This window comes from Anoplopoma fimbria, chromosome 13 (genome assembly GCF_027596085.1).
Source record: "Anoplopoma fimbria isolate UVic2021 breed Golden Eagle Sablefish chromosome 13, Afim_UVic_2022, whole genome shotgun sequence".
Classification (NCBI taxonomy): domain Eukaryota; kingdom Metazoa; phylum Chordata; class Actinopteri; order Perciformes; family Anoplopomatidae; genus Anoplopoma; species Anoplopoma fimbria.
In genome coordinates, this window is record NC_072461.1 from 13,858,565 (window position 1) to 13,870,238 (window position 11,674).

General features: G+C 41.5%; 1 protein-coding gene across 1 annotated transcript in view; it reads left to right on the top strand.

Moving 5' to 3' along the window:
* LOC129101183 (protein crumbs homolog 1-like) overlaps positions 1-11,193 on the top strand; it is a 32,121-nt gene extending 20,928 nt beyond the window's left edge. The window contains exons 8-13 of the mRNA XM_054610860.1: positions 262-803; positions 2,107-2,272; positions 4,364-5,225; positions 7,066-7,182; positions 7,446-7,572; positions 8,253-11,193. Coding sequence (XP_054466835.1) covers positions 262-803; positions 2,107-2,272; positions 4,364-5,225; positions 7,066-7,182; positions 7,446-7,572; positions 8,253-8,474 — 2,036 coding nt within the window. The 3' untranslated portion in view covers positions 8,475-11,193. The remainder of the gene's footprint in view (positions 1-261; positions 804-2,106; positions 2,273-4,363; positions 5,226-7,065; positions 7,183-7,445; positions 7,573-8,252) is intronic.
* The last annotated feature ends 481 nt before the right edge of the window (positions 11,194-11,674 follow it).

The following is an 11,674-nucleotide window of genomic DNA, read 5'->3' on the forward strand; positions in this document are numbered from 1 at the left end:
AACTTAACCGTTTATCTTCCTGGTAAATGCCTTTCTTTTCAAAACTAATGTTAATAAATTGGGCTGTTGATGCCCTAGCCGAGTACACAAGTGTCTTAAAACGCTCCTCCAAAAACGAATTAGCCATCTCTGATATTTCATGAGGAACTGAGTGCTGTATATTCAAATATACCAGAAAAAGTATTGCTGATATAGGCTTAGCATGTACCAGTGTGTTGGGGTAAGATACTGATAACTTTGTGCTCCTCACCCCAACCTCAGAGTATCCATCCTGGACCTTCGGCCATGAGAACACCACCAGCTACGTCGGCTTCAACATCACAGAAACTCATGGGGACAACTTCACCATCTCCTTCTTAATGCGCTCCCTCAAACACAACGGTCTGCTTCTGCAGCTCTGTCGAGAAGGAAAGCCCTACCTGACCATCTATCTGAAGGAGGGTACTGTTGCTATTTACAGCCCTCACACCACACTGCTGTCGGAGGCTAAATTCGTTACTGACGGCAACAATAATTTGGTGACTTTAAAGGTGCAGTATGGCCATGTGGTTTTCCCCAAAGCAGGGAATCACCGCGCATTAGGAAACGTTAGTATAGAGGCTGGGGATGTGGCGTTTGTGGGAGGGCTCCCTGCGGATAAGAGCATGAATGCCTGGGGTGGATATGTCAAGGGCTGCCTGCAGGACATTCGGCTGGACCACAGGCATCTGACCACTGAGGATCATCTGCAGGGGGTGGAAGTTTACCTGGCAAGCACAGAGGAGAATGTGCTGCCAGGATGCCATAGTGATGACACATGCAAGGTAAGAGTGACATTTATTGTCTGTTTTATGATTATCACTTCAACTACAGAATAGACAACAATTAGTAGAAATGTATGCTCCCCTCAAGGTCATGTGAAGTTTACGAAAAGGCTTAACTGATGTTGGGTTTAGTAATGTTGCTGATATTCTTTTAGTTGCGTTCAATTAAGATTAAAATGTGACTATTTTATACACTGTGACAAGATTCTTTAAGGGTAGCATGGTTCATTTCAAACAACATTTGGGTCATTTTGAACCAACTGCTAAACTACTACTCAGATGTTGCTTCCATCTCTGTTATTTATCTGTTATTTCTACTATTCTCTCCAGCACATTTGTCTACTACTGCTGCTTCTGCTACCACTACCGCTTCTACAGGCAATACAGCTACTGTTAAAGCTTCTGTAAAAGTGATAGAGGGAAAGTCAATGCATTAATGTGGAATCTGCATAATTTGTTGCATTAGAAATAACGATGTCTTACCCTTTGACCTTGAAGTAGTGATGAGTTGTACCCTACGCTACTTCCCACAGTGAGGCTGTAATGCACATTGTAGACTGATGGTATCGGATAATTAGATTTATCAGATTTTTGGGGAAACCTACAGTAAGGTTAGGTCTGGTTTATGTAAAACAATCAGGATTTGCTCGACAGTAAGTGCTGTTTGTCTACAGGCTCAGCTATACTCCGACTCAGCTGTTCTTTGAAATAGCTTACTAAAGACAGAATGAGAGTATACAACTACAGGATGTCAACATATTTTGTTAGCATTACCATAAAATAGTAGCTAAGGCTAACGGGAATGGCAAGTCAAGATCACCAAAGTCAATTGAACTCATTCTCTGGGTCTGTTCCAACTTTAATTAAAAGGTTTTGAGAATTTTCAGTTTGGACCAAAGTGATGGACTGACCAACCAATATCGCCATCTCTTTGGTCATTTTATGTAATCAAGCAAAAGATTCCATGGCATCTAACATCTCAAAGAATGACAGAGCTGTCTGGCTAATGCTCAGTTTTAAGAAAAAGACCCAGTAAACACTATTATATGTGGCCAGTGTGTAGCCAGTAAGTAGCCAGTGTGTAACACCGACCCGCTTAATGTGTTAGCACCTTGCAGTGCTGTCTGATAGCTGGGCTGTTCTGTATTGCCTCAAACCTATTAACATTGATCTGGTTGTGAATTCCTTTAATCTGCAAGTTAGCGCTCTATCCTCTCTGCAGCTTTTACCAATGCCGTCGCATCAGGTGAGACACTTGACAAGTGATCATCTAATCCATCCATCTGTTTTTGTTTGTGCACAGGATCAGCCCTGTTTCAATGGTGGACAGTGTCAGGTTACTTGGAATGACTTCAAGTGTACCTGTTCCATTAAATACTCTGGCCGACTGTGCGAGACACGTTTGTGGTGCGTCGACAACCCTTGTTTTGACGGAGTTCGCTGTGTGGACCTACAGGATGGTTATGAGTGTAAGTAATCCTTTGACAGTGATCATCGCCTGCTTTATCAAGTCAGGTCAGGTCAAGTTTGTTTGTTCAGCTCTTAATTTCCTAATTAGATTTACAGTCTTGAAAAGTGTTTGAAGGGCCGTTTAAGGACAACCTGCCAACTTTAGACCCTCACTACCATCAAAGGAAAAACTTTAGTACAAGAGAGGAAAGAAACTCCATGACCTCAAGAGTCTGACTGCAAGAAGTGCTGAGAAGACATATTAGCAATGCAGAAACAACAAACTGATTTTTCCAATTATCAGAAATAATATCATCAATAATAACAAAAATACACTGTATTTGTGTAACACCTTCATACGAGAAATGCAGCACAAAGTGCTCTACAGGCAGCTAGACTGAACATAACAAAGACAAAAAACAAACTTCAGTGCAGGTGATTTGAGATTAGGCATCTCAGCCAGAAACAAACATGGACCCACCAAATATCCAGTTTGACACAAACTCACAACAGGTCTTGATTACAACAGAATAATCTTCAGCCACCTCAGAAGATCTTCCCTCGGCTGTAACCTCACTGCAGGTCTTATCTGTGTCAGGTACATCCAGAAAACTGACCCGGAAAAAAAAATGTGAAAATATTGGCAGCATGCAAATATACATCAGTAAATGCATAAAATCAGTTAAAATTCAACATGTTAAAGGATTTCTGCAGTGTAATTAAGATGAAAAATAAAACACTTGATGAACTTGAAAGGTGCTCTCGGTAGAGTGCAGATCTACTAGGCCCTGTTTTAGAAAGCAGGTTGAAAACTCTGAGTGAGTTAACCCTGAGATAAGGGGAACTCTGGGATCTCAGTTCCAGAAAGAGAGGTGACTTAAACAAACACATTCTATTCTATTCTATTGTTCTATATATATTTTTTTAAATCTTCAAAAATATTTTTTATCACTCATATGTTTCAAATCCCACACCCCAAGTTTGTACTGATAACTGATAAATGATGACATCATCAGAGTTTCACAGCCTGAGTGACTTACCATGACAAGTTACTTATAAACATTGCTGTTACTTCATGGCATTTGTTCCTGCTCCACCAGCTGTGACAGCCAACTGGCAAACATATCTTTGAGTGCAGCATACAGAAGACGGACACCCAAACTGAGTCTGTAAAATGAAATGCAATAAAATCAAGATAGAAACACTTATATGCAATAAAAAAGTAATATTATTATACAGATAGAAACATATGATAATATTATTCCTCGAAGCCTCCCACTAGCAACACGTAACGAATTATACAGACCATCAGGGAAAAAGTAAGATATATATTCAAAAATATGATATGTAATTCATGCCCAATGCTGCTCAGAGTGATCTCAGTCAACAGCACGAGGTCTCTCCTTCTCCTCATGGCAGTGTCTCTCTCGCTGCAACAACACAATCACTAAGCTTCATCAAAACGATGTGGTGTAACGCCACAAACCAGTGGAGGATGTCATCTGGTGACTTTTAGTGACTGTTAGAGCTAGAGCTAGCTAGTTTCATCGGAAAAGAGTTGTCAACAATACATTTTATTTTCTACAGTTACTTAAGTTAAGTTGTATCTTAAGTTGTCTTTAATTGGTCCACTGTGGAGCCTTCACTTTCCGGTCGTACTGGGTGGCAGACAGAACTAAAAAGCTAAAGTGAGGCTTAAATGGAACAAATCTTAACACTGCTGGTGTCATCATCGTACTGTTTTTGCATTGTGCATTTAGTTCATAATGATTAGTAAAAGCAAAACACCTATCTATTGCCAATTAAGTTTGATATTTTGACCTACTTCTGGAAAGCAAGAGAGCTCTGCTCAACCATTGTAAATTGTACAAAGCAACTAAGATGAGCCCAACAACAATGGTTCCACATATCTCAACCGTACCTGAAGAAGTACTTCAAGGAGTACTTCAGGGGACGGAGGATCAGTCAGTGGTTTTCCAATCAATTCATCAATCCCACAACATCTCAAATAGAATCTTAACACACTGAGTTTTGAATCAACATGTAACTTGCACACAGTCCTTGGTTTCAGTAACTTTTTAAAAGCTACTCATCATCTTCTCGTCACACAGGTTTAACTGAAGCCATTTTTCAGGACAACGCTCTTCAGTATGTTGCCAGCAGCTCCCTGCTGAGCCCGGTAACCAACATCACCTTGGATATTCGGACACGGGACGAAGACGGGATCTTGTTGCGGGCCGTCAGCAGAGCAGAAGTCTTCTGCTTGGGTCTTCTCAACTCCTCCCTGCTGGTCAAACTAGACAGCGGGGCAAGTTCAGAGCTCCTGGCCTTCACAAGTGACAGGGCCATCGCAGACGGAGCCTGGCATCAAATCCAGCTGGCTATGGTCGATCCCGAGCAGTTAGCATCCCGCTGGCGCATCACTGTTGACGGGCAGAGAGTTGGTGGCAGCTTTGGGGTTGGAGGCAACCTCAACTTTCTCAATGACACCAAAATCTGGCTGGCCGAGAATTACACTGGATGTTTAGGGGAGGTGAGAGTGGGTGGAGTCTACCTGCCGCTTATAAATGTACCAGAAGCCCCTCAGAAGAGCCAATTCTCCAGACTGGGTGGGCATGAGCCAATAATAGGATGCCAAGGTGCACCGATTTGTGATTCCCAGCCCTGCCTTAACCAGGGTGTATGCCAGGACCAGTTTAATGAGTTTAACTGCAGCTGCAGTGCAGGATGGGAGGGGGAGCTTTGTGAGATGGAGGTTAATGAGTGTTCTTCACGTCCCTGTGTCCACGGTACATGTAAAGACCTTCTAGCAGACTACCAGTGTGACTGTGAGCCTGGATACACAGGGAAAGACTGTCAGGAAGAGGTGGATAACTGTCGTGAGTTCCACTGCGTGAATGGAGGAACCTGCATGGACACGGTGGGAGCTCACACATGTTCATGTCCTACTGGCTACGTCGGCAAACGCTGCCAGTGAGTACCGACCCCCTCTACAGTACATATTAGGTTTTATAGATTTTGCTCATAATCATGAGAATTACCATTCGGTAATGTAATGACATCATTTTCTGAAAACATCCTGTCTGGAAGACAGTTTTAGTTGTGTAGACATGTAAGTGATCAGCTCTTCTATTAGGGATATGTACATGATGCATGGAGGATACTAAATAAACCAAAAGCTTTGTGTAGCATTTAGGGGGAACTATTGGCGGAAATGGAATATCACATAATATGTTGTCTTTAGTGTATAATCACCTGAAAATATGAATTGTTGTGATTTTGGTAACTTGGAATTAGCTTTATATATTGACATACAGAGAAAGTCCTCTTCACAGAGCCGGCCGCCGTGTTTCTACAGGAGCCCAGAAGTAACATCCAAAAACTGGCTCGAGATTGCTCCCTACATGCTTGGCCAACGAGAGAAGTTTGAGTTTGTTGCAATCTGCAACCTCAGAGCTAGTTGCTGCCAAATCCTACACATCGGCCTTTTAAATGCATTTTTTTTTTGGGACATAATAACTCATTTTAAAGTTGATATGTCTGAATGGCCTATTTACACAGCAGCAGACACAAGTCGTGTTTACCCTAATGAATGCCATTGTGCTCTCATAGCTCTGTTCTTCGCCAACTCCTGAGAAAATAAATCAGACTCATCAGCTGCTAAATGCTCCAATATGGTCATCAGCTAGAGGAAAATGGGACCTTTGTCTGCCATTTGGTACTAGACAGCTAATGCACAGCAGGCTTCTCAGTAATTTTTCATTGTAGACAGCTGCCTGCTGCTGGAAACAAAGGTGATAATAGCTGAGTGACTGAACCAAAACAGTAAAGTTGGGAGCTGTAAAACCAAAACAATGAGCTTAAAGAAGCTAAAAGGCTGAGCTGAAGAGTTGGGGATAATTATCTGTGGCTTTATCACTAAACCCAGTGATGGATCCAGGTCCATGCTAACCTCCTGTTAGCCTACAAAAATATGTCATCCCTGCAGCACTCTATTACACACAGTCTTGAGACATTAAAATGTTTAAAATCTGAAAATATTGATGATATTGATTGATGATAAGTGCAAAGTGTCTATCTTGACAAACTAAACAGTTTTATTGCTCCACAAAGCTGGTTTTATGTTCATGGCATTCGATGATTCTTTCTTATCAGGTATTACTGCTGAAAAATATTAGTGAATTAGATTCAAACATAAATTCAAAGGCCCCCAGAGAGCACAGACCTCTACCAAGGCCAAACACATGGTCAAATTTTATATATATGACATATAGAGCATTGATATAGCAGTAAACCACCATTTGCTATGTAAAGATATAGAGGAGTAATGTCTACCTGAGCAGAGAATGAAGGCGCTTTCCCTCTGTGTGTGTTGTTAACAGAGCTTCTTCTCTCTCTGTTTTGGTAGTCGGGCCGGCCACACTTACATATTAGTGCATGGTAGTCCCTCACTTCCTGTCCCACTGGCTAAGTAGTAGCCACCATGGTGGAAGCCTAGCCCCCACCTTCCAGTTCCGTCCCAGGTTAAAGTTGTTAGCTCTGTCAGCTCTGTTTCTATTATTAGCACTGTTAGTGCCGTTATCCGAGTTGTAATTGGTCAGTTTATCTCTGAAAAGGGAAAGCTTGATTTGATGTAGCACAAGCCACTTTCAATGCAAAGTGCCAAATCACACCCAATGGTGGAATAAGGGCCATTATGATTCTTGGATTAATTGTTAAATTCTTAGTTTCACCTCCTGCGTTTGGGTAACCTACAAGTATAACTACCAAATCATATAATTGAGTATAAAGAGTATGTGTGTGTGTCCAATAGGTGGCGTTTTCCTCCAGTGGCATGTGATGCATACACAGAGTGTCTTAATGGAGGGGTCTGTATAGGAGGTAACTCTGGAGGCAACTGCACCTGTAAGCCGGGATACACTGGTGCCAGGTGAGAGCAGCACACTGCACATTCCTCACCACTCACACACACCTGCTGCTCAGGGGAAAGTGTGTCTGAACCACATCCAAGTGTAAAGGTCAGGAGAGAGAGAGAGAGAGTGTGTGTGTGTGTGTGTGTGTGTGTGTGTGTGTGTGTGTGTGTGTGTGTGTGTGTGTGTGTGTGTGTGTGTGTGTGTGTAGGTGTGTGTGTGTGTGTGTGAGATGCTGCTCTGTCAGTCGGCGTTGTGTTAAAACCCTTCTGATGTGTTTCAGGTGTGAGACAGAAATAGACGAGTGTGAGTCCAGCCCTTGTCTCAACGGGGCCACCTGTCTGGACAGACTCAACCACTTCCAGTGTGTGTGTGTGCTGGGTTTCAGTGGCACATTGTGTGGGAGAAACGTAAGTGACGGACCGGTATTCACACTGACTCTGGCTTTGAGCCAACATATGTGCTATATTCGAAGAGGGTAATGGGTTAAGATTCAAGTAACCTTCAGCTGCCACAGAAGCCATGAGAGGAAACAACACAGACATACAGAAACAAAATAAAGCAAAACAGCATTACTTTATGTTGATCCCATATTCAATTGTCCCAGTTGATTGTAAACCTCTGCAGATTGGTAACATTTCAGGATTGCTGAAATAGCACTAAAGGTTATAGAATTGTTCCAACACAAAAGGGAACCATGTAAACTTTTAAATTACAATTGATACATGAAAATAACTAGAATAAAGTAATATCTTTGTACAACTAAAGGTTAAAAGTCAGAATACTTGTTGATTCATAACATGTTTTTTAGATAACATATAACATATTAACATGTATAACTGCAGACACAATGGCTCAACACAAAATAAGTTTAGATGTTAATAAATTGATTTTTGTCCAGATTCTGTCATGATAGAGGAAAATTAAATAGGCAAACCAAATGTTTATAACTTTTATAACAAATTATGAATTGACCACTGATAAACCCATTAGTTAGAATGTTTAAACATTTTCTAATAAGTGCCATATTAGAAATGGAATGGTCAAGGAATGGTCATGTATAACTACATTCTGTCTTGTCCTCTTGCAGAAACAGGAGCAGAAGGAGCGAATCCCCTGGCTGGTGGTGATCATCCCTCTCATCACCATGTGTGTGTTACTGGCCATACTAGTGGTGTTTTGCCTCATCATGACAGCACGGAAGAAGCGTCAGTCAGAGGGCACCTACAGCCCCAGCTCACAGGAAGTGGCTGGTGCCAGGCTGGAGATGGGCAGTGTCCTTAAAGTGCCCCCAGAGGAGAGGCTGATCTGAGACCTGCAGCCCCGCCTCACTGCCTCACATCCAGTGGATGTATCTATGTAAAGGGCAGAGAGAACATGTGCTCTGCAGTGTCACACTAATGGCATTCCTGACCTACAAAGAAGCAATGGAGGATCAATCATTGACTGATCCTCCACCGTGGAAAACTACTGACCTCGATGTCTGACAGATGGACAGGTAAAGACCAGCAGCTGAGAGAGACAGTCTCCTGTTTAAAGACTTAAGAAAAGCCCAAAACCTGTGGGTCTAAAGGAATGTATTCACACAGGCTGAAACTCTCTGACACCCTCCATACAGTCAACTAAGGCCAAGCAATTCATAATTTATGCTTCAACAAAGCAAAACATTCAAAACCTTCTTCTGCCAGTTCCACTGCTGATGCTCTTTTCATGGAAAGGGAAAGAGGCATGTGCAGAGGGAGAGGAAACATTTAAAACCAATTCTGTCAAACTACAGAGTTTAATTTGAGTATAAACTGCACAATACTATTATGGCGTCCTATCTTCACCAACATGCCCCTTGTAGTAGTATTAAATGACACATACATGGAGGCCTCTGTTTTACATTCCTTTTCTTTTGGAGATAGACACTAATTTAAATCCTGGGTTCATCTTGTTAGAGGTCCCGTGGTAATGCTAGTCCTATGACTTCATCTCTTCTGCCATGATAGATTTGTCCCCTCCCCTTCCACATTAAGCAGCAGTTGCAAAAATCAGCTGAAGAAGGAATGCATTTTTGATTCAAACCTCATGGTCTCTTTTGCTGAATCAGAATATTGGAATTCGTACAATTTTTAAGTTGAAGGCAGTACTCCCTATCATGTGACTGCAGGTTTTCATTCACTCAGTTACTGAGTCATTTCTCCCTATTTAAGCTGCCGCAGTCTGTGAGGGAAGAGGACATCACTGCAGCCTCTGCAGGAGTCAAACACTGTTTTGTTAATATTTGCTGTATTATATTGTCAATGTGCACTATACAGGCTAACCACTCTGCTGTTTGTTTGACACTGTGTAAGTATGCTGTGAGTGTTTTATCCAAGTTGTTGTGTTGTAAATATTGTGCTGCAAAACTTCCAAGTCACTGTATTTTTCCTTTTTTCAATATTTTCAAGAGGGAACCGTATTTAATTGTAAGGTAGGAATCCTATTGGTTTGGTCTCAGGTGTCATCACTATTTGTGGAAATACATAAAGAGCATTTTTTTCTTATTCGCTTTCTTTCCAAGAGTAAGATAAGAAAATAAAGAGTCAAAGTATGGAGTGTAGGCAGGATGTGGTTAGCCTAGCTTAGCATAAAAAGGTTTGAGCAGAGAAACAGCTAGCCTGGCTCCGTCCAAAATTTCACCAACTAAAACCTCTAATACTCACTGATTAACACATTATATTTCCTTCTTTTTAAAACAGAGTGAGTAACGTGACTAACGACTTACCTTACTAACGGGACTAACAACCAACGTTACTCAAGTGACTACCAACTCAAGTGACTAAGGACCTTAAGTGGCTAATGACGCACCTAACTAACGAGTCAGGCGTCGAAATGTCACAATTGCTTTTAGTTTCGCATGAGACAAAAACAGCAGTCTCCTGGATGTTATTCCTTTGTTTGTTTGACCACACTTCCAGACTGCCCTAAGCTCCTGTCATCCACTTATACTGCAGACGGGGTTTACAATGGAGTCAGTTGAAAGCCTGGTGCATTGCATACAGCCGTTAAAGGAGGCGTTTGTGCATTGATTTCCTGTTCCAAGGGGAACAGGGCAACTGATTGTATTTGATGAGTATCCAGAGACAACTGGTTGAAATCAAGTTCCAGCACCCAACTCCCCCTAAAACCACAGTTGTCCCTTTATGGTTGTCTCAGATTAATTAAATAAGATACATGTTGAGCACTTCACAGGTGTTTTTAGCCATATTTCTACACTTTGGACAGAGCCATGCAAGCTGTTGCACCCTGCTTCCAGTCTCTATGCTAAGCTAGGCTAAGCACATCGCAAACCTAGCCTCCTACTGAAAGAGACTGATATAAATCTCTTCATCTGACTGTCAGAAAGAAAGTCAATAAGTGTATTTCCTCAAAGCTTGAACTATTTATCTAAGTTGTCTTATGTATAAAACATTGTCAAGTCACCATTTTCCATACTCTAATCCTATGGAGCTGTTTCATACAAACCTGTATTCTAGCTTTGGGATAATGTTTCACAAATATACTTAACAGACGGCCCTTTTATACTTATAGACCCTTAAAGTAATTTAAACATTACTTTTTTGATTTAAGAATTCTTACTTAACTCAGATTTAGGCATGAAGTTCTAATACCACTGTACTCATATTTGTACTCCAGGAAGTCCCACTGCTCACTTGCCTTTCATTCTGTACCCACCGGTGCTGCTAACTTTACTGAACTTCACCAGGATGCTTTTAACTAAAGGTGCTGATGTGATATCAATTCAGACTGACCCACTGTACCGGTTTCATGTCAATAAAAATAGAACAGTTTCTGAAAGGGAACTGGCATGCAAGTCCCCGCTGAATATGAATTAGAAAGACTCTGGTCATAACTACTGATTGTAGTAATAAATTAACTTTTAAATGGGTGAAACGTAAGACGATTTGTAATGAATTTAAGGTCATCTTGCCTTGTTCAACTGACCCAATATTGCTCACATGTGGCTGATTAGAGACATTATCATGCCAAAAGTATGTCCACATACTTATGCGTAATTTTGCTCTGAGGCTCTTTTTAGATGTTTGGTCCAGGTGCTTCATTTCCATTGAAGGGAAATCTTAATGATGGAGCGGTTTGTGTTTGTCCCCTTCCTGTTTCAATATGACAATGTTCTGTGTAAAAAGCCAGCTCCATTAAAAAAATCATTCACAATTTAGTGTGGAAGGACTTGACTGGCCTGCACATCGCCCTGACCTCAACCCTATCCAACACCTTTGGGCTGAACTGGAACTCGGATTGTGGGCCAGACCTGATCACCCAGCTTCAGTGTTGGATCTCACTAAGACTACATCCACACTACTACGTTTCCATTCAAAACCGGGGTTTTAAAACAAAAACGATCTTAGTCCACACTGGCTTTTCAGCACTGTCCTAGAAAGTATTTTTGTCCATACTGACATTCCTTTAAACAAATATCACATGACTATTCACGTACAATGGGCATGCAGGCGACGGAGTAAACAGGAA